Source organism: Perca flavescens, chromosome 22 (genome assembly GCF_004354835.1).
Source record: "Perca flavescens isolate YP-PL-M2 chromosome 22, PFLA_1.0, whole genome shotgun sequence".
Classification (NCBI taxonomy): Eukaryota; Metazoa; Chordata; class Actinopteri; order Perciformes; family Percidae; genus Perca; species Perca flavescens.
In genome coordinates, this window is record NC_041352.1 from 9,335,035 (window position 1) to 9,355,002 (window position 19,968).

Here is a 19,968-nt window from a genome sequence, read left to right on the forward strand (position 1 = left end):
TGTGATTTTGTTTTTGAAAAGGCAAAATAAAAAAAAAAACTGCGTGCCTGGTTACAGTTGCTACAGTTGGGGGAAGGGTTTAGCGAAAAGTCAACTTTGACAATGTGTGAGCTGAAAATGAGGTACTGAGATGTGAGACACATACAGTACCAACATTACATATCATCAAATGCAAACACAGAATAGAAAGTAGCAAGAGGAGATGCAAACAATGTTATCTCTGAATATGGATGACCTACTGGCCTCCCTGCATCAAAAGACAGTACAAGTGAACAACCATTAATCTGTGTGTCTCCTTTACTGTATATGTTTTAACCTTTTTCATCTGGGCCGAAGCAAAAGCTTGACCCCTGTGGACCTTCAACAAGCTCCTTTCAGCTGCTTCACTGTGCCAGCACTAGGATATGGGGGCCATTAAGCAGTGCACAGTAAGGACCTTGGTTAAATGAAAATGTATTACTTCGGTTGCTGTTGTAATCACTCAAGTTTTGAGCCAATGACAGCAGGAGGAAGAAGAGGAGGAGGAGGAGGAGGAGGAGGGCTGACAAAAATAGCATCGTAGAAAAATAGCCCTGGCCAGTGTAGGTCAGTTTAGCACCAATATTTTAGCCTGGCAATCACAAAAGAGGCTGCTGGGCACACACAGGGTTTGTCCAAGCTCCATTTGTAAGATTGCTTGCAAAACACACACATACACACACACACACACACACACACACACACACACACACACACAGTCCAGTAAGCATACACAGATGTCAAGATGAAGAAAGAGATTCACTTATTTTAAGCCAGACAGAGACCGAGACACAGATACACCGAGGCTGGGGTTTGTGGACCAACGTATTACTTCTTTAACACCCACACTGCACTCTGCTCGGAGCACGCTCACACTTGTACACCCCGATACACAAATAGAAGTAAAAGAAAGAGTGCTGACTGCTACAGGACTGGTACATACAGTACACAGAGAACATAAGGGAGAACACAAATAGACACATGGACACACTCAGTGTGTATTTACAGGGATGGAGAGAGAATAGACAATGAGTAGGAGCCTCGGGGAAAAAGCACTGATCTAAACATAGCTGAGCATATAATGCCTTTGTCCAAAAGCAGAGAGGCAATTTCACCACTGAACAGTCCTGTGATTAAAACCGATGAAGTGTTATCCCTATGAGTGTAATTTCATCACACACACACACACACACAGACACACACACATTGGCCGTAGTTGGTAAACTGGCTTGACCTCACCTTCTTTGTTGTAAGTAACTGAATGTTGAATGTGTCCCAGCAAAGCTAGAATGGTTTATATCTATGGCTAGAATAAACAGTAGCAGGCCGTAGACGACTCCTGTTTCACATTCAATCGGCAGTAAATGCCAGCGCTGCACCGCTGGGATCGTACATCTTAAGCACAGATTTGTATCATTCCACCCAAAAATATAGCACAACACAATAGGACCGCTGAGCTCTCAGGCCCAGATCAACACATATACCGTTTTTATGAGAATGAAATGCTACTTTTGTATTTTTCTTTCCTACTGCTGGCTGAGTTAGGAGTTCGGAGTTCGCTGTAGTTTAAGCCAATGTCCTAACGCACTGTAGGTCGGCACTGTTTGCTCTACACTCCAGCCAAGTTTCAAGTTGCTTACAGTCCAACTAAGATTACATATAGCCCCCACCCCCCACCCTTTGTGTAGTTACAAAATAAGGTCAACATGCGTTTTGAAATGTGTTGTTGAAACCAAATGTTTATTATTAAAAAGGAAGAAAAAAGGTTGTTGGGGAAATGTCAGCCTGCTGGAGGGGTGTCCGTGTTTGATCGACAGCGGCTGGCAGGCTGAGCCCCGCCAGGGGAAAAAGACACAAAGTAAACAAGATTGTGCTGGAGACAGCAGTGTTGTTAGTGCTATGGAAGTGTAAGGGCCACACCAGCCTCTAACCAGATCCAAGTGGCATTTGCAGGTATGTTTTCCTGCTATTTTTTGTACTGCAGCTGAGAAGCGAATTAACTTCTTTGCCTGCAGATTGACGTTAGCAGTGCATTTTGCCCTGGTGAACGTTTGTTTGGTGGCTCATTAAACATGCCGTAACATACAGGACGAGACTTGTTTATGTTTGTAAGTCGGACAAGAAGGAGACTTTAGCAGGAAAGCTAATGTGGTGGTTGTAAAAGAAGTATCATTGTACTCATATTGCAGTGTAGCGCTAGTCAGTCCTAGTGTTGGAACTGTGATATGGAATGGTAGCAGCATGGCTCTAGGGATTGCAATGTTGGTCTGTTTGGTCCACCACTTCCCAGAGGGTTAGGACTGAAATATCTCAACAATCATTGGATGGATTCCCATGAAATTTTGTCCAGCTATGATCCATCACACCCAGTCAATATACCTTGATAACTTTGGTGATGCCCTGACTTTAAAGGCTCTGGATACCCACCCAGGTGTTTTCAATTAATCTGGCTGATTAGACCTCTTCCAGGACTGAGTGGGCGTGTACAGAGTGATTGATTGACAGCTTCCTGTTAGCTTTGTTGCACCCGTTAGGGCAGGACAAACTGACACCTTGATCCTTCTTGTTGGTAGATGAAGATTTGTGACCTAATACATTCCCACCAAAGCTCCAGCTCACCTTCAACCTGAGCAGGGGTGTCTTATCAGCCAGAATAACTAAAATCAACTGTGTGGGCGTTCAGAGGCTTTTACCCCGTTTACACGTACATGTTTATTTTGAAAAACTGAGACATTTCCCTTCGTTTGTGTCCTTCGTTTACACGCAAGCGGAGAATTCACCTCTGAAAACGATTCTTTCTAAAAGCTCCAGCCAGAGTGGAGATTTTGGAAAACTTTGTTTGCACGTTTGCATGTAAACTGAGACAAATCAGAGGTTTAGCCAGCCGAGGAAGGGAGGAAGAGAAGAGAGGTGAAGTGATTCGTTGATGTTGTTGCTATTTTCGGGATTCTGATTGGGTAACGTGGGCTTGAGCTTCTCGTTACACTGCCACCTACAGGTTTGGCGTGCTCTTGACTGCATTGACGGCATATATATACACACGGGTACAAGTAAACAAACACTTTTCTGAAAACTGACAGCTGTGCACGATGTTATTTTTGAAAACGGAGAGGTTGAAATGTCGGTTTATGAAAAAACGTGTAAACGTAGCATTTAACTCTAGCGGCCTCATCAGGTCAAATTTAGATTTGTTTGAGACTTCCCATCAATCTTAGCTGTACTTTGTTTAGTGCTAATAAGCACATGTTACCACGCTAACATGCTAAGCTAAGATGGTAAACATTACACCTACTAAACATCAGTATGTCAGCATTGTCATTGTGCGCATGTTGGCAGCTTGGTTTTTTCAAATTATTTTGTGGTGCCATGGATGTTTAATAAATATTAATGTATTTTTCTTGCATCTTCCAGTAAATCATCATTAGATCAAGTGGTTGGTACAAATACGTGCTTGACATCGGGCGTTAAAGTTCCCTCTTCTTTCAAATTTTTAAACCAAACAGATACCCCACTGACGTGTGCACATAGTTTTAAGAGTTAGAGAAACACAAGCAAACTGTCTGCCAAATCAGATGTAGGGAACACACAGACTCTACACACAAGTTAAAAGATGAGCAGATAGTTCGAAGGCAAATCTTAATCATATATTGATCAATTTATTCATTCTGTCAGGACACGTTTCCCCGTTGTCCCAAAGTCTTACACAAAGAAGTCATTGTGAGATGTCCAATTTGTTTTGACCAGAAAACAGGAAAGAAAAACCAGTATGTGGTCATGAACACAGACACACACATTCAAAGACTGCTCGCCATGACAGCGAGGACACATACATGTTTGCTAACGGTTGGTTTGTTTACTGAAGCCAATTTGATTTTCCAATTACCCATCAGATTACCCAAAGAGTTCCCAAATGTACTGCGCCACTTGAATCTTTTAAAAGGTTTTTCTTAGATTTAATTGTACCTGGAGGTAAGGGTAGGGGGGATTGGGGTACACTTGAAATGAACAAAAATAAATGCAAACAGTATTTTCAAGAGAAAACTTCCTCCTCAGCCTTTGAGGGGTTTCAAAGCCACGTTGAGCAGAACCGGTTGGATGTACAGTAAAGTCTCGCATGCACGTTGACACAGGCACTGATCTTGACTTGGTGTCTCACTTTGTGGGTCCTTAGTCAGGAGACAAGAGCATTCTGGGAACTGTGAGCTCTCTTAAACAAGGCAGTCAACAGGATTCTTTTAAAAAAAAAAAAAAAAAGATGGTCTGTCCATTCACAAATAACCATACAGAATGACCATTTTGGATGCACACTTCTTAAAACTGAGGGGGATATGGGCCAAGGACAAAAACATCAAATCCAGTAACAAGCTCTCAAGCTCATGATTAGCCTGATTTCTGTCGTATGGAAATGATAAAAGTAACAGTAACAAATATCTTATAACACACAAAAATAGTGGCTTTGCTCCAGAACCTTTTGAGATAGGAATTGTGACCCTTCCGATCTTTTTACGATACAATACATTACTCTCAATACAGGCTGACCCTAGTGTATATTCTGTCCAGAATGGCTCAGCAAGCCAGTGCTGAGAATTCTGAGTAACATAATAAAAACCATAAAATACCAATCACAAGAAGCTCTCAATTAGCTTCTTTTTACAAAATAAACAAACAAAAACAAAAGTGGTATACAAATTAAAAAAAGAAAACAACTCCAAGAACAGCAAAACCAAGCACAAGTAGTATGATGTATATTTAAGGCGAGTTAAAATATTGCAGAATAATTTGGCCCCTGTGTCTCAAACAGACTGCCACAACAGTCAGAGCTCCCAGACTCTTAATTGCTTCAAAAGATCCAGAGAAAGGAAGGAAGGATGAACTGAAATGAGAGAGAGAAAAAAAAAAAAAAAAAAAAAAAAAAAAGAGATCCTCTTTGGAGAGAAATTGATTTTATTTGGTTTCGTTTGGTCTCTTCCTCAGGAGCGTTTTTAAAGGGAACAGTGAGGACCCAAAAGAATAAAAAAAAAAAGGCAATACAGAAAAGGGATTGATTGGTAATGTGATTAACTCGCGTTTATCTGAGACTGTTAATCTTTTTAAGCGCAGTATGAAGCGGGCGGGCACCAAGATCAGAAAATATAAAATAGTTTTTTTTTTTTTTTTTTTTTTTAATCAACAACCTGATATGACAGATTACAATGCAGTGCCCTGTGGGAAGAGTGCGTCCCCGTGAAAGTCCTCATCTAAAGAAGAGCAGTCTGGCAAAGAAATAAAAGAGGAGTGGGATAGGAAGTCAAGTTTCTGAGATACAAAGTGAGGCTGACCCTCTTGTTTGTTTTTTGTTGTTGTTTTTTTTTTTTTACTGGGACTGAATGTCATATCAGGCAAAGATCCCCCACAAACTGTCCCTCTGCTCCCCCGTTTGTTAAAAAGGCGGAGGGTTAGCGGAGTCAACTTTTAAGTCCTGGGGTCACCTTATGCGTGAGGGGCCGCCGACAGGCTGTCTGGTAGTTTCTGCGGGTCTGAACGAAGGTGTCAGATCGCCCAAAAGGAGGAGGCGTGGCTGTGTCTTTTCACTAAACATGTCCAAAAGTCCACTGTCCTCCTCTGTGAAAGTGGGGGCTGTCATCCTGTTTCTTACCTGTCTCATCCTCTCTTTTCGTGTCATCTCTCTCCGATCTTTCAGACCCATTCCTGCATGGAGCGTTTGCAGTACAGTATGTGGCGTGGCGTGCCCTTCCTCTTGAACTGCACCACAGTGTAGACCAGCACCAGCAGGCACAGCGCGAGCACGCAGGGGATGACGATGGCGATGGCCTTCACCGTGTTCGCCTCGTTTTCCAGCTCGATCACCACGTCCGTGTTGCCGTCGTCGGCTGGCGGCCGGCCGGGGTCGATGGGCGTCAGATCGCAGCCCATGAAGTCCTTAAGGATGGAACGCGGGTAGCCCGGCTCCACACGAAGGAACTGGTTGCTGAACTTCCAGTACTCCTTGCCCTTGTAGAAGTAGGTGAAACCTGAGGGAAGGAAACGGAAGAAACAGAAATCTGTGAGAACGTTGTCATCTGGAGGTAATTAATCAACACCTGGCTGAAAAGCAGCGTTTCCCCTCTGACCATACCCAACTGTGATGTCACGGTGTACTGACACAACCTGGAGTACACGTCTAAATCCCTGCAGCCAGGTAGACCACAGGAAGTCAGCAAAGACACGGTGTTCAGGTTTCTAGTAGTCTGGATCAACGACTGAAATCGCCGGAACATCCAGCGGCGATGTCCCTTACCTTCCGCTCTCTTTGTGTTGCCGTTCTGAAACTCTGTTCGCTTCGGGAAACAACCAGAACCTCCAAGCTAGCAAGCTACGTGCTGACAATGGCAGGTTTTGAAGAAAATGAAAACATGTCAGTCCTTCCAGAAAAAAAAAAATGCTGAGTTTTTTTGTGATTGTTGCGGGCAAAAATCTTTGATTATGCGGCACATTTTCTTAAAAAATGCGATGGATTATGTGGGATATTTATGTAATTTTATGCGATGAAATTGCGGGAACTTTGATTGTTTGATGAAAAAGAGATAAAACAAAGTGATTCCCTCAACACCCTGCTTTACGATGATGTTCACGTCGCATAATTACGTCACTTCATAATGTTCCCATGGCAACAGGGGAAAATGACAGATCTTGTGTGAAGTAAACTCAATTTTTTTTTTACTTTCTGCTAAGATATATGTGACTTTTTTGCAACAGAAATGCGGGGATTATGAAATCATGCAAGCCCTGTATATGTGCGTAAATCGGCAACTTATGCGGCGAAAGTGCAGCGTATTTGAAAAAATGCGGCCCCCGCATGAATATGCAGACTTTGGCTGATTATGCATTGAATTATGTGATCGCATAATCATGTTTTTCGGGAGGGACTGATATGTAAATTGGTAAACTGTGTTTATTTCAACCAAAACTAGAGTTGGGATGGTTGGAAAAGTGGAAAGACGACCCAAAACGGCTTTTCATAGTTTTATTTTGTTTCTGTCAACTTTAAATGAAGTGTATTTTATGATGCTAAAATTACGGTTTATTTACATGGAGTCTGGTGGGTTTCATTGAACGCAATTTCTTATCTTATTCTTTAACAGAAAGGTCAACATCCTTAGAAATCTTTTCCATAATGTTGTCAGACACTTGAATTGAGAATATTAATCTGACCCTGTCAGTGGCAAAACAAGCACTTTTGTTAAGGTAAAAAAATGGCCCTATAAACTTACATTGTAGCTTGTTTTGCCGGCGCCGATTACAGTGATCTTGCTTAATATTGGACCAATTTTAAATTGTTGTTGATAAAAATAAAAAACGGTAGTTACCTTTTAATACTTTTCCCCATTGAGCTTTTTTTTTTTTGTCATTCAGAAAACAAGACAAGAGTTTACTTGCAAAACGTAATGTGCAAAATAATCATTTTTCCCCAAATTCTTAGGTTTTGTAATCGTAATCACGATTAAAAATGTTACAAATTGCACAGCCCTAAATTAAAATATTGAACAAACGTTCCTGTCGAACAGTTCCCGTCAATCTTACCTTTACTAGAAAAAAAATGGAAATCAAAGTGACGATAACCTGCCAGTGCGGTAAAACAAGCGCACCTCAAACAATTGTGTCTGCTGCTCTGCTGTTGTGCCATTGTTTTCGTTTCAACTTTTTTGTTCAGCTGAGATGTGTGTGACTGTCCCTCAGGGCTAATTATATCTGGTCATAAGAGAGAAAACACACTCACCCAGGAGCCAAACTCCACAGCTAATATCACATAACAGCAACGCTGCTGTGGTGCTTTTCAAATCACAAGAGCAGCAGTTTTTTTTAAGGGGGATGTGGGGGCAATTGTCACAATGTCACACAAATTCATAAGTCTACTTACGCAGTGAGTCAGTGTTCATGTTTTGATTCTCTCCCCTTGAGTAAAAAAATAAACACTTCCCTCTGTGAAGATATTTTTCAAACACATATTACACCCATTCCATTTTGACAGTGAATAAATTGTAATATAACAACATCAAGTTAAAAAAAAAATGGGATTTGAGAGTCTTAATATAACAACTTTTCCTGTGCCTTATTGTGAAAATGCAGTGATGTGTGTATGAAAATATGTCCATTTGGGTTGACACAATACATCGCTGCCTCCTGCAAGTTACTGTCCCGCAATGCTTTTTGGAAAAATATATTCCGTGTAAAACTGAGCATGTCAGCCTGGCTGTTTTTTCAAGCTCTCCTCTTCCTCACTGGCCCCATTAACACTTTGTTTCTGGCGATTTATTATTCATGCACACTGTCCTCGGGAAAAAATATGGGAGGAAATGCTCTAAATTTCCAGTCAGATGGCGAGATGGCTATTGTAAAAGCCAGCGCTTCTTAAATGACTTGTTAGGTGAAGATGGCTCTGGTGAGGACGCGAAGAAGCACAGGACGAAGCTTTAAAAGATTCATCTTGGGAGGAGAGGACATGCTATGCAAAGGAAAAGGAAGAGCTCATAAACTAGTTGAATCTGTGTAGTCCCTTTGCACATTTCCTCTTGTATAAGATTGTGGCCCAAAAACTGATTTTTCAGTGTTTAGAATGTAACTGTAACCGAATTCATTTGCAAATTTGATCCAATACGTGTTCTATATCTGCGAAAACGTTTTTGGCAAAGTCCAAGGACATCTGAAAGCAGCAAACCCAATTTTAATTCCTATCTCTGTAATATATTTATATTTTGGGTGTTCATTGGTGGGTTTTTTTTATGCCCAGCAGACTGCGTGCCTATACATCAGGCATCTTATAACTCATTCATGAGCATTAGGAAATTACAGAGATCATGTTGGGGAAAACCAGCTTTCTTGCCGAAAGAAGATTGAGCCAGGAAGCGATTAGCTCAGCCAAATAATTAGCCTAGCCAAATAATAAAGACGGGAAGCCGGAGGAAATAGTTAGCTTGGCTCTGTCCACAGAAAGCTCTCAAATTAACACATTGTAAGTCTTGTGTTGGGTCTTTTATGGTGATTTGTGTGCTATAACTATTTTACTGCTCCTAAAAAAAAGAAAAGAGCAAGGAGAACTTCCTGGAGTCTTGTAGTCAAAAACAGCTACTCTATATAATTCCCTCTAAAACCACAATTAGTTTTTTGTTTTTACATTGCTGTTTCGTACAGATCCAAAGAGATACAATTTGTTACTTAGTGAGCTTTAGATCTGCAGGCAGGCTCATTTTTTTAACTGTGCACTGTGCCAGGCTAGCTGTTTTCCCCTGCTCCCAGTCTTTATGCTAAGCTAAGCTAAGCGCCTCCCAGCCCAAGCTTTATACTTAGCGTACAGACAATAGACTGTAAAAAAATAAAAAATAAATAAAGATATATACAGTCATTGGTAAGATATATACAGAGTGGTATCAATCTTCTTATCTATCTTTTGATGAGGAAGAATAGCTTGATATTTACATAAAATATCAAATTATTATTAACTCCAAGAAACACGCACAGGACTTCCTTTCATGAAGAGTCCCAGCCTGGTCCGTAAAACCGGACCAGTTACAGTCTGAGCAACATGTGGTTGTGCAGGCAATGTAACACAAGCCAATCTACACACACCCTTCAAACTCTCATTTAGAGTTCAGCTGAGAATTGTGTTTAGCTGAAGAAATGTAACCACTCTAGGGAAGTTTTTTTTTTCTCTTTCCAATCTGGCAGCAGCTTCTGCTAGACTTTTCTCCTACATTTAACACAAATGAAGTGAAAAAAAGAAGTTATTAAGAGACTGAGAAATCCAGATGAAGCAACAGATAGATGGGCTTCCTGAGCACAAACACGCATTACTGGGACTAGTGTGATTATTAAGAGAGGGAGAGAGAGGGGATGGAGGATGAGAGGTGAGGCAGCTTGAGCTTTTCTGGGTTAGAGCTAGGTCAACATCGCCCTGGGGCCCCTACTCTGAAACGTGTTGCCTAACACACACTATCATCGGCGGCAGCAGTAGACTCAATTAATGGCTGCTTATCTGGGTCAATGTTATGAGCGTGCCATTTGACACACTGTCTGCAAACAGCTAGCCCGCCAAATAAACGCAGGCCGACACAAATACCAGCCGAAATACACGTGATGCACGCAGACACCCATCAGCTCCTGGACATCAATCCACCCTTCATGCTCCGACTGATGCCCGCTCCACCTGGCCTCACCGGCAGACACGCCCGGCTACAGATCTGGCAGCAGATCCACGGAACAGATGGCCAGAGTGTTCAGCACCACCTGCCCTGCTTTTTCCAACCCATGTGATGCCAGGACCAGGACCAAACCCACCTGGCATTATACATCCAATGGGGAAGCTTTTTTTTTTTTCCCTCTTCACACTATCTTACTAGCCTATGGCTGAGCTCTTTGAGAGTTATAAATCCTGCCTCCTCACCCTCTGCCAGGGCCAACGGACTTAAACCGGAATGAGCGCCCAGCAGTGGTCTTGTCCTTTCTGCTTTCCACAATCCTGCTCCAACTGGGTCTTACGGCACACTGAGCAAGATGGGCTGATGATGGAACATTCTGCTTGTGAAACAATTCAAAACTGACCTCTTTTCATCTTTCATTTGCTATACACAAACACTCTTTCAGTCGCTTTCCCCTGATATTGCATGTATGGACGCGTGTCACCCACTAAAACTCAGTATAATAACTGGGGCAAATTTCAATCAATGCCACCCTGGTTTACCTCCAGCACAGCGTGTGCCAGTGACCAGCTGAAATCAATGCTGCCTGGCACATGAAGCGTGCTGTTGTTGCCAAATCAGAGTATCGGGCAGGACAACGCGTACCATTGGCTTTGTCGACGAAGGCCCCCTGTGGCGAATCAGGCACACCTCTCCACACTGTGACGGGCTTGGGGTAGCCGGGGTCCATGGTTCTCATTTCCTCATTGTAACGCCAGTACCTAAACAGGAACAAATGATGAGCAGCAGGAAGTCAGAGCAGATACTGTACGTCCAGGAATGCAGGAGTAAATACGTTAAATTGACAACAGATGGTGCTTTATTTCATTTCTTGTATTTTAAAAGGTGTCCTGCCACACATATTTCATTACTTTGTGGTAATGTCTGAAGTTCTACCATCGACTCTGTAACATATTTTGTGGAAAAAATGCCTTGGTTACCTTGTTTTAACTTAGGCAATATGATGTCAGACTGACCAGCTTTTCTAATTGGCCTGATTTCTTTGCTTATTTCTTTTCAGTGGTTAGAGCTGACAAAGGAGGTAGCAGTTCATTTTCACATTCATGACATAACACAAACACATATGGACCTAACATATTTCAAAGACGGTTTTGTGTGGCAGGGCACCTTTAATACCACATGTCTGAATAGCTCGGTCTCGGCTGCTTTCACTTTGACCATTTTTTCTTTTTTTTTATCTGTCTCTTGCCAGTCCCCCCAACTGAACGGAAGTGCAATACTAAATTGGCAATCATATGCAGCGACATTTAAGTCACCAGACATGTTAGACCTCCAATACCATCATAAAAACACCAAATGACGGAATATCTTTTCTGTTTTAGATTTGCTTTTTTCCTCCTAAGTAATACGACAGCCATAGACAGGAAAGTGTGGGGGGCAGGAACAGGGCAGCAAAGGGCCGTGGCTTGGAACTGAACCCTGTCCGCTGCGGTAAGGACTGAGCCTTGGTACACAGGGCGCACGCTCAACCAGGTGAGCAACCAGGGCGCCCAGTGAGGGAATATCTTTTGGAATAATGGTGTTCATCCCTCAACCGGAGTTGCAGTTTTCAACTTTTGAAGTTTCCTTATTGTTTGTGAGAACAGTGTTCTTCCTCCATCTGCGCCCACCTGTCCCCTTTAAAGAAGTAGGTCTTGGCCACATCCTCCCACCACACAGCCGTCTCGATGCTCTGGGCCGGCATGCCGTGGCCGAACTGGCTGATGTCCTTGGGGTATCCGGACTGCAACACCGTGTCCTTAAATACCCAGAACTGCTTCCCTGCACATCAAGAAACAGAGGGAAAAATAAATTAGACAAAGGAGGACAAGTAACAGCTGGGATTACCCTCCAGGAGCAACACACGAGAAGGGCAGATTTCCAAGGACAGATACAAGCCTTGTGACAAATGGCAGGCAATAACCTGTTGCCTTGTATTACTGTATTTGATGTTGATGCTTCCTTAATTTAAAATAGGACACAGACATGGTGAGAAGTTCTCCTTGCCCTTGCTTGGAGGAACTCTGGGAACTTTTCAGCGCTGGCAAACTGAGCCGGTAACTGCTCAGCTGAGATTAAAAAAAAGAAACAGCAACAACACTTGTGTCCCAGCAATGAAAATTGGCGATCAAAGAGTCACATTAAAATTTTTTTTTTTTTTTTTGGCCCCAAGGAGCCAAACAAATACTTGAACTTTAGGATGTTTCTGGGAGGACTGTCATAATGTATCAAATAAAAACATACAATATGTACTATAGTTTTTCTTTATTTTTTTTTATTTGTCCATCTTCTCCTTTCTCTTTAAACCCATCATTCATGTGCAGTAATTAGGTTAAACAGCATGTTTTTGACCCAGTGTGACCCCAGGAAATTCTTTTCTCCGTCACTGGTGGAGGTGGAGGGTGCACCAGGAGGAAGTGGGTGGGGGGTGAGCAGAAGAGTAGTGTAGTTGCAGGACAGAGAAAAGAGAAAGAGTTGGAATGAAAAAAGGTAGAGAGGGGACTTGCCGACTAATGTCTCACATAGTAAAGTATTTTTGTTTTATCTTCAGACAATTTCATTTGATTAATCATTGGAAGCCTAAGGCTGTCAACATTCAATATTCCATGCAGGGGAAACAATATTCATCACACAGACTATGAAAATGATAAAATCTGTAAAATACTCTTCTACTTAGTCTTTCAATAAGCTCAGGACTGACAAAAATAAATTTGTCTCTCTCTGGGATCTAAAACCCTCAGGTAGAGACGTTTTGTCGGAGTAAAGATGGAAACTAAGCAGAGAAAAAAAGGAAGGAAAAAAAGGAATGGTGTGTATGTTTTTACTAAACTAACTTTTTAATGAATCAGGTTTAATATTATTTTATCTACTTGAATGGTAGATTAACCTGACAGACTATGAGGGACTTTACCTTTAAGATGAACTGCACAATTTTCTTTAACAAATACCGGAAATGGGTGTGAAAAAAAAGCAGACATGATCCCAGCACTCATTGTTCTGTTTTTTTTTTTTAATAAAAAGGCTTCACGTCTGACATTTAGCCTTCAAGAAGTGTTCACACTATACGGCTGAGGTGAAGAAGGGAGATTTATAGATGGAAAGGAGAAACGGTAGTGGGGAAGGAGAGACCTGTAGTGGCCTCTTTTTGGAAAGGAAATTCCTGTCATTTCACTAGTTTCTCTTACAGTGCTCCACTCATCATAGGTCACACTTCCTCTGGCCCTGATTCACGCATGCACGCACACACACAGAGACAGACAGACACACTGAGATTAATAGACTCTCCCATCCCCAAAAAGAACGAGTTCGTCTTCATTCACAAAAAAGCAAAAAAAATCCCTTCTCTCTCTATCCTACATTTAATGGGATTCTCCTTTCTTATATATATTTTTTATTTATTTTAGCATAGCCCTGCACATAAAAGTCTGGCTTCATGTGGCGGAGCTGTGAGGGATGCTTTGATGTAGTGACAGCCCCGGCATCTGCTTCAGTGTAGTGACTACTCCCCTGCTTGCCCTCAACACCGTTTGAAGAGTGTTATATAGCATGAACATTTGTTACAAAAAGAGACCCCTCCGCCTTACACATGCTGTACAGCCAGATAAATCAAACGTGTATGTACTGAAATCATTAGGCATGATTATACGCACATACACCAGAATTCCTAATTTTAAAAAATTGCCTTGTGGCCAAAATAAAAAGCTTGACATGGACATGCCAATACTAATATATGTGCAATAAGCTAATATCGACAGACCGATGCATCTATCTGTCAAGCTTTAATATGAAAACCCCACCCCTCTCAGACATGTCTGCATGAGGTAAATGAAACAAGCAGCTCTGTCTGTCCTCTGAAACAAAAAGCACCAATCAAGCTCTGATTGGATCCTGCTTCCCGGGAGGAAAACGCACATTGACATATAGATCCTGATGCATGTGTCGGGTGCTTTTGTGTAAGCCTGAATTTGATTGGATTAATTCAATTTAAATTCATAATGCAACCTCTTACCTTGTTATGTAGGCTAATCAAAAAGTTATATTTTGACATATACAGCTTTTAAGTTTAATTGTTCAAAAGCTGTCTGTATGCTGTCATCGACATCAAGAAGTGTGATTACATTGTTTTCACATAGTGAATCCGAAGAACAGAATGTATCAGAAGAATAGAAACAAATACGGACTCAAAATTGGCACAAAGCTGCACTGTAGGAATGAAGAACACATGCTGAATCTACCTCTAATGTATACCAGTGGTGTCTGCTTGCTGACCTGCTCTGTGTTGCCCTAACGGCACTAAACTAATCAGCGTCTGTCTCATCCATGACTTCAGAGCAAACTAGACTCTAAAGCCTCCATCTGTGCGTTTATTTTCGGTGAATTCATCAGGCAAGGCGTTGTTAGATATTCACAACCCCCTGGTTAGACGAGGACCTAGAGCGCTTCATTTCGTTTTCTGACCAACTTTCTTCCTAATGTTTTATTCCAAATGGGGACAGACAGAATAAGGCCTTCTGGGAAATCAGCCCTGCGTGTTCAAATGAAAAATGGCGTTCTGTTAGTTTAAATTGTCTAAATCTCTGTGCAATCCTGCTGCCATACCCAGCCCGGTTAAAGAGCAGGGTGGAGGATAAAACACTGAAATCAAACATGTGGCACATACGGGACCAGCAGTCTGCATTTCCAGGAATTGTTTTGTGATGGAAATAGAAACAGGTTGGAGTGAAGATTTGTAGTTTTTTTTTTTATCTCAGCAGACTTTCACTGCTTGCCTCCAAATCCTTTCATCAACACCCTCTCTCTCCCTCCCTGTCTTTCTTTCTCTCTGGAGTGTATGCAAATAGGAGTTTACAGGACTGCTGTGCTTGTTTGCAGCTTCTTTTAAGTGGCTTTTTGGCTCGAGACACAATTAGCTTTCAATCTCTGTTTTTGGGAAAGATTAGTCTAGATTTAGCAAAAAAAAAAAAAGTACTGAAACAGACAGTGAGTATTGGAGGGATTTCCATGAGTTCTGCATAGTAATCATGTTTAGCTACGATTGAAGATTTAAATCATATTTTATATAATAAAACATATTACTAAACACCAGTCGTATTAAAAGTAGAAACTGGTGGATTATGGCGGATTTTCCAACCAAGTGAGCAGAGCATTTCTTTAATCTTCCACAGATTTACATTGAACTCTCTCTCTCTCTCTCTCTCTCTCTCTCTCACACACACACACACACACACACACACACACACACACACACACACACACACACACACAGACAAGCGATAACAGCCGTTATTAAAGATAACAAAACCCTTATTTCTAAATACGGACAGAGATAGAAAACATGTGCTGACTACTTCAAATAATAAAAAAACAACATGACAGCCATGTACACAGAACATATCTTGGAAATTCCTGTCAATGATTAATACAGACATACCATTTGGACCGGGCTGGATGAAGATAATGACAGATAATGATGTGCCCTCAACAGAAAAGAGTTTTACACAGCAGCCCGGTGACAACTGCAGGGTTTTCCCTGCCATTATACGGTGTAGGCGCAACGCACGCTTAAGCATTTTTTTGCACACCGCCCAAGCGTATGAACGTTAAAAACAATATGGAGAGCATGTGGATGAGCCTACACACGGGACTGGCGTCCGCTCGTTGTCTTCTGCACACGCATGATGGTTCTCGTGCACAGTGGCACAGCCACACACACTAACACCCGGCATGTTGCGCACACAGCGGCAGCGGCAGCTCACACGTTAGCGAGTGCTTGATGGAGAGAGGGAGAGGGAGAGAGAGAGAGAGAGAGAGAGAGAGAGAGAGAGAGAGAGAGAGAGAGAGGAGATGTGTTTTTTGGCTGAGTATGAGGTAAGCAGTAACGTTAGAGCTGTGAAGTCTGTGTACAGTTTATCTGTCGGTGAATAAATGCTACAACCATGGGGCTACAACCTGCTGGTTAAAGTAAACGGGGTTAGGGGCGCCTGGGTAGCTTACCTGGTTGAGCATGCGCCCCCATGTACACAGGCTCAGTCCTTGCTGCAGCAACTGTGGGTTCAATTCTGACTTGCAGCCCTTTGCTGCATGTCATTCCCTCCTCTCTCTCCCCTTTCATGTCTAAGCTGCCCTATATGCCGAAATGTCCCAAAAAAATAAAAAAATAATAATAATAATGAAGTCAAGGGGTTAGCCACGGAGCAGCAACAATGTCAGCTCAGGCTCACTAACTTCAGGTGGGCTGGTGGTTCAGCTATTCTCATTTTAGTGGCAGCCGCTCCTCCTGCCATTTGAACCTAAGCGCTCTAAAAACTCGGGGAAAACCCCGAACAGTGATGATGGTGGTGAAGCACGTGAGCTTACCTTTGAAAAAGACAAACTTGCCCTCGCTGTTCTCGTAGACGGCGTCTATCTTGGGCGGCAGGCCCCTCCAGAAAACACTGATGAGCATGGGGTACCCAGGCATTACCGAGTTATCTCTCACCCGCCAAAACCAGTGATCCTGAAAGAGAACAAAGCATACTGTTAGGAAACAGAGAGACGCATGGTCAAAGTCACTTCAACGTTTCTTGACACCAAACAACAAAGTGCCCTGAACCGGGGAAATTGAATTAATTTTGCACACTGTAACACAGTTGGCGGTAAATTAAAACATCTGATCAGCAGTAAATTGAGAAAAATAAATAAATAAATAAAAGCCTGCATGGCGATGATCCACTCAAGCTGCTGCTGCGATAGCCCTGATGGCTTTAAGAGCCAAATATACTTTCTCAGGTTGCCTGGAAAGCCCGTGAGACCATCGCTACGCAGGCAGAACTTGAAGAACATACTGGGAAAACTATCACGTAAACTAACGGGGGCAAAGTGATCGCCAGGAGCTTCATGAGAAGCCAAGAGGTTTCTGATTTCCTTCGGGGACGGGAGGGGAACGTGAGCGCGGCCAAGTGGAAGGTGTGTCTTTTTGATGTTGGATGAAACTTGATGACAGAGGGAGCCGGGGGGAGACCCAGCTGTGAAAGCCATTAGGACACAGCGAGATGTCCCACCCTTTGGCAATGAACGGCCAATTGCGTCTCCCGAACTGGCTGAGCGCTCAGGCCAAAAAACGCCTGACCTCATAGCGAGTGAGGCAGAGACAGAGAGAGGGGAGACAACACATCATCACACCCTGCCTCATTCACACTGAAAGCTTAATAAACAGCCCATTTATCAAACACTCTCTCCGCTGCTCTCTTTCTCCCTCTCTGTCTAATCCAATTGTTTCTCTGGGACTCTCCTCTCTCCCTGGACTCTTCCTCTTCTTTCATTTCATTTCCCTCTTGTCTCTCATTCTAATTCCTCCTCTCCTCCTCTTCCTCTCTCGCTGTAAACTGTACCTAATGCCTCCATAGATTTCAATTGTTCTGCATTTTCTTCTGTGCGCGGCCCGGCCCAGTAATTGAAAACAGATCAAACTGTGAAATCCTACCCATTTGAATCCTTTTGACTTTATAAAAAGAGAAAATGTCCTACAGTCCCACTCCCACTCTGAACAATAAAGCCCAGGCGAGCAGACTTCACTTCTAGAAGATTTCAGCCGGCACTTTGCAATTACAGGAACGTCTAGAATAATCACAACAAGTTTAGTCTCAGCAGAAGTTGGAAATGTTATATCTCAAATTGTTCATGTTCTCTGCTTTGAGAGAAAGGGCAATATGCAGGGGCTGTCACGCATACTGTGTCATGATAATGCATGCAGAGCAATAACGTTAAATTACCATACACTCTGTATAGGAACACAAATTCTGGACTGCTCGACGGCATTAACAAACTGTACCTACTGATGAGTTTTAGTTGTTCGTGATGTGAAACGCAAACTGGAGAAATTGCCCTGCGAGTTGTGCGAGTTCAGAGTTACTGTACAGCACATCACTTTACTGCATGAGGGTTTTGGCTTGCTGAGTTGACTTGAGCTTCATAACAGATATATGATGCTTTGCCTTTAAGTGATATTTAAATTAACAGGTATTTGTACTCTGATCAAGTGATGAGAACTTTACTTCATGGGTGCTCTGCTGGAAGATTATTGTGAAACATAACTGGCAAAAACCCATAATGCAAGCATAAAGACTATGGAAGAATTACTGTTCGGGGTGGGGTCCCCCTGCATCACAGCCTCTGTTTGAAGTGACATTTGTTGTTAAAAAATCAATCAAATGACTGAAAGGGACTCTAAATAACTACAAATATATTATTTTAGTAATACAAAATTTGAATAAACTTGTTCTCGTACAGTATGACCTGTAGGTTCCTAAAAATCTGAACATCATTCATTTATTTCAGGTGAGCTCTAACATTTATACATTGCACACGGATTTTCTGTTGTATACAGTACTCTCTCACAGACCTTCGCAGGTACATATTGAATAAAGAACGGAGGATGTTGGTGGCTTCTCATCACCTTTAATTTAATTTAGAAAGGTAAAATGACCAAAGAGTTGCTCTTACAAAGCCAGGACTCCTTGTTTTTTTTTATCAATTTAAGAATTATACTTCACAATGCCAACTGAGGAATTCAAAAAAATATTTTTTTGCTAAAAGAGAAGAATATGAGATGTTTATCAAGTGACTCTAGAAATAGCCTTTAAGAGCAGGAATCACATGGATGGTCAGAGAGAAAGATATTGATAAATGAACAAACAAAAACGGAAAGAACCCCCCCCCAGAGAAAACAAACAAAAACAAAACAAAACTTGGTACCAATGAATTTGAACCTCGTCTTAGCCGACATTCAGGTCATTGGAGGGCGAACATCTGCTGCTGCCGTGTGTGTTTGTGTGAGTGAAGAGGTGAGAATGTGACAGACAGTGGTGTTGCTGACCTCTCACTCGCTTAATGTGACGCACACGCTGCCTCGGCTTGACTGAGAGCAGAATGCAGGTGTAAATAATTCAGAGGTGTTGAGGAGTATGGTTGAAGCCTGAGAAACCAGAGTCAAAATCCCCTTTTTTGAGTAAAATAACTGCAAGAGTCTCCTCTAAAAGCTACTTCATTGACTGGGACAAAATTGCCCAAACTGCACTAACATAATTGCTACTGTTGTAAATAATGAAGTATGGCCTTGAAATGCAGTCACTACAAGAAGAAGCACTGGTTCAACTTTTCCCAACTGCAACGGTTTATGTCCATTACTGTTCATTCTAACATGGCAGCTTTACACTGCATACATGTGGCAAATGTTCTAATGCAACAGAGCAGAGTGCAATATGCAGGCAGTTAAATATGTATGCTAAGCTAACTGTCTCCTGGTTGCAGCTTTATATTTAGCTTTATAAAAGCTGAATCAGAAACTTCATGTGCATAACAAGATTAGATCATATATTTCCTTTTCTGTTTCTGAAACCTAACTACATGCAATTGTGTTTTCAACAATGTCCTACTGTCTTCCAATCTGGTCTCTTACCACTAAGGAAATTACTGAACCGATAGCACTACTATACAATCAAGCTCCACAGTAATCTTCCAAAGTGGTCTCAACATTGCATTGCACTCACACGCTCACATGCTCTGACTTACCAGAACTACATAAACAGCCACGCTATTACATTTTATTTTCAGATTCAAAATAGCACTTCACCAACACTTGCTGCACTTCTTGCAACACACAATATGAGACCAGTACGCCTCACTAGGTTAGTCTCACAGGCAATTCCAGTCCCCCCTCCAATACAAAAAATTGAGAAATCCTTTTATCACACATACACCA

At 42.1% G+C, this 19,968-nt stretch overlaps 1 protein-coding gene across 1 annotated transcript in view; it reads right to left on the reverse strand.

The window, feature by feature from the left end:
• Positions 1–3,947: 3,947 nt before the first annotated feature.
• mmp16a (matrix metallopeptidase 16a (membrane-inserted)) overlaps positions 3,948–19,968 on the reverse strand; it is an 88,223-nt gene continuing 72,202 nt past the window's right edge. The window contains exons 7-10 of the mRNA XM_028569781.1: positions 16,587–16,725; positions 11,861–12,011; positions 10,836–10,951; positions 3,948–6,029 (exon numbers count right to left, since the gene is read on the reverse strand). Coding sequence (XP_028425582.1) covers positions 5,695–6,029; positions 10,836–10,951; positions 11,861–12,011; positions 16,587–16,725 — 741 coding nt within the window. The 3' untranslated portion in view covers positions 3,948–5,694. The remainder of the gene's footprint in view (positions 6,030–10,835; positions 10,952–11,860; positions 12,012–16,586; positions 16,726–19,968) is intronic.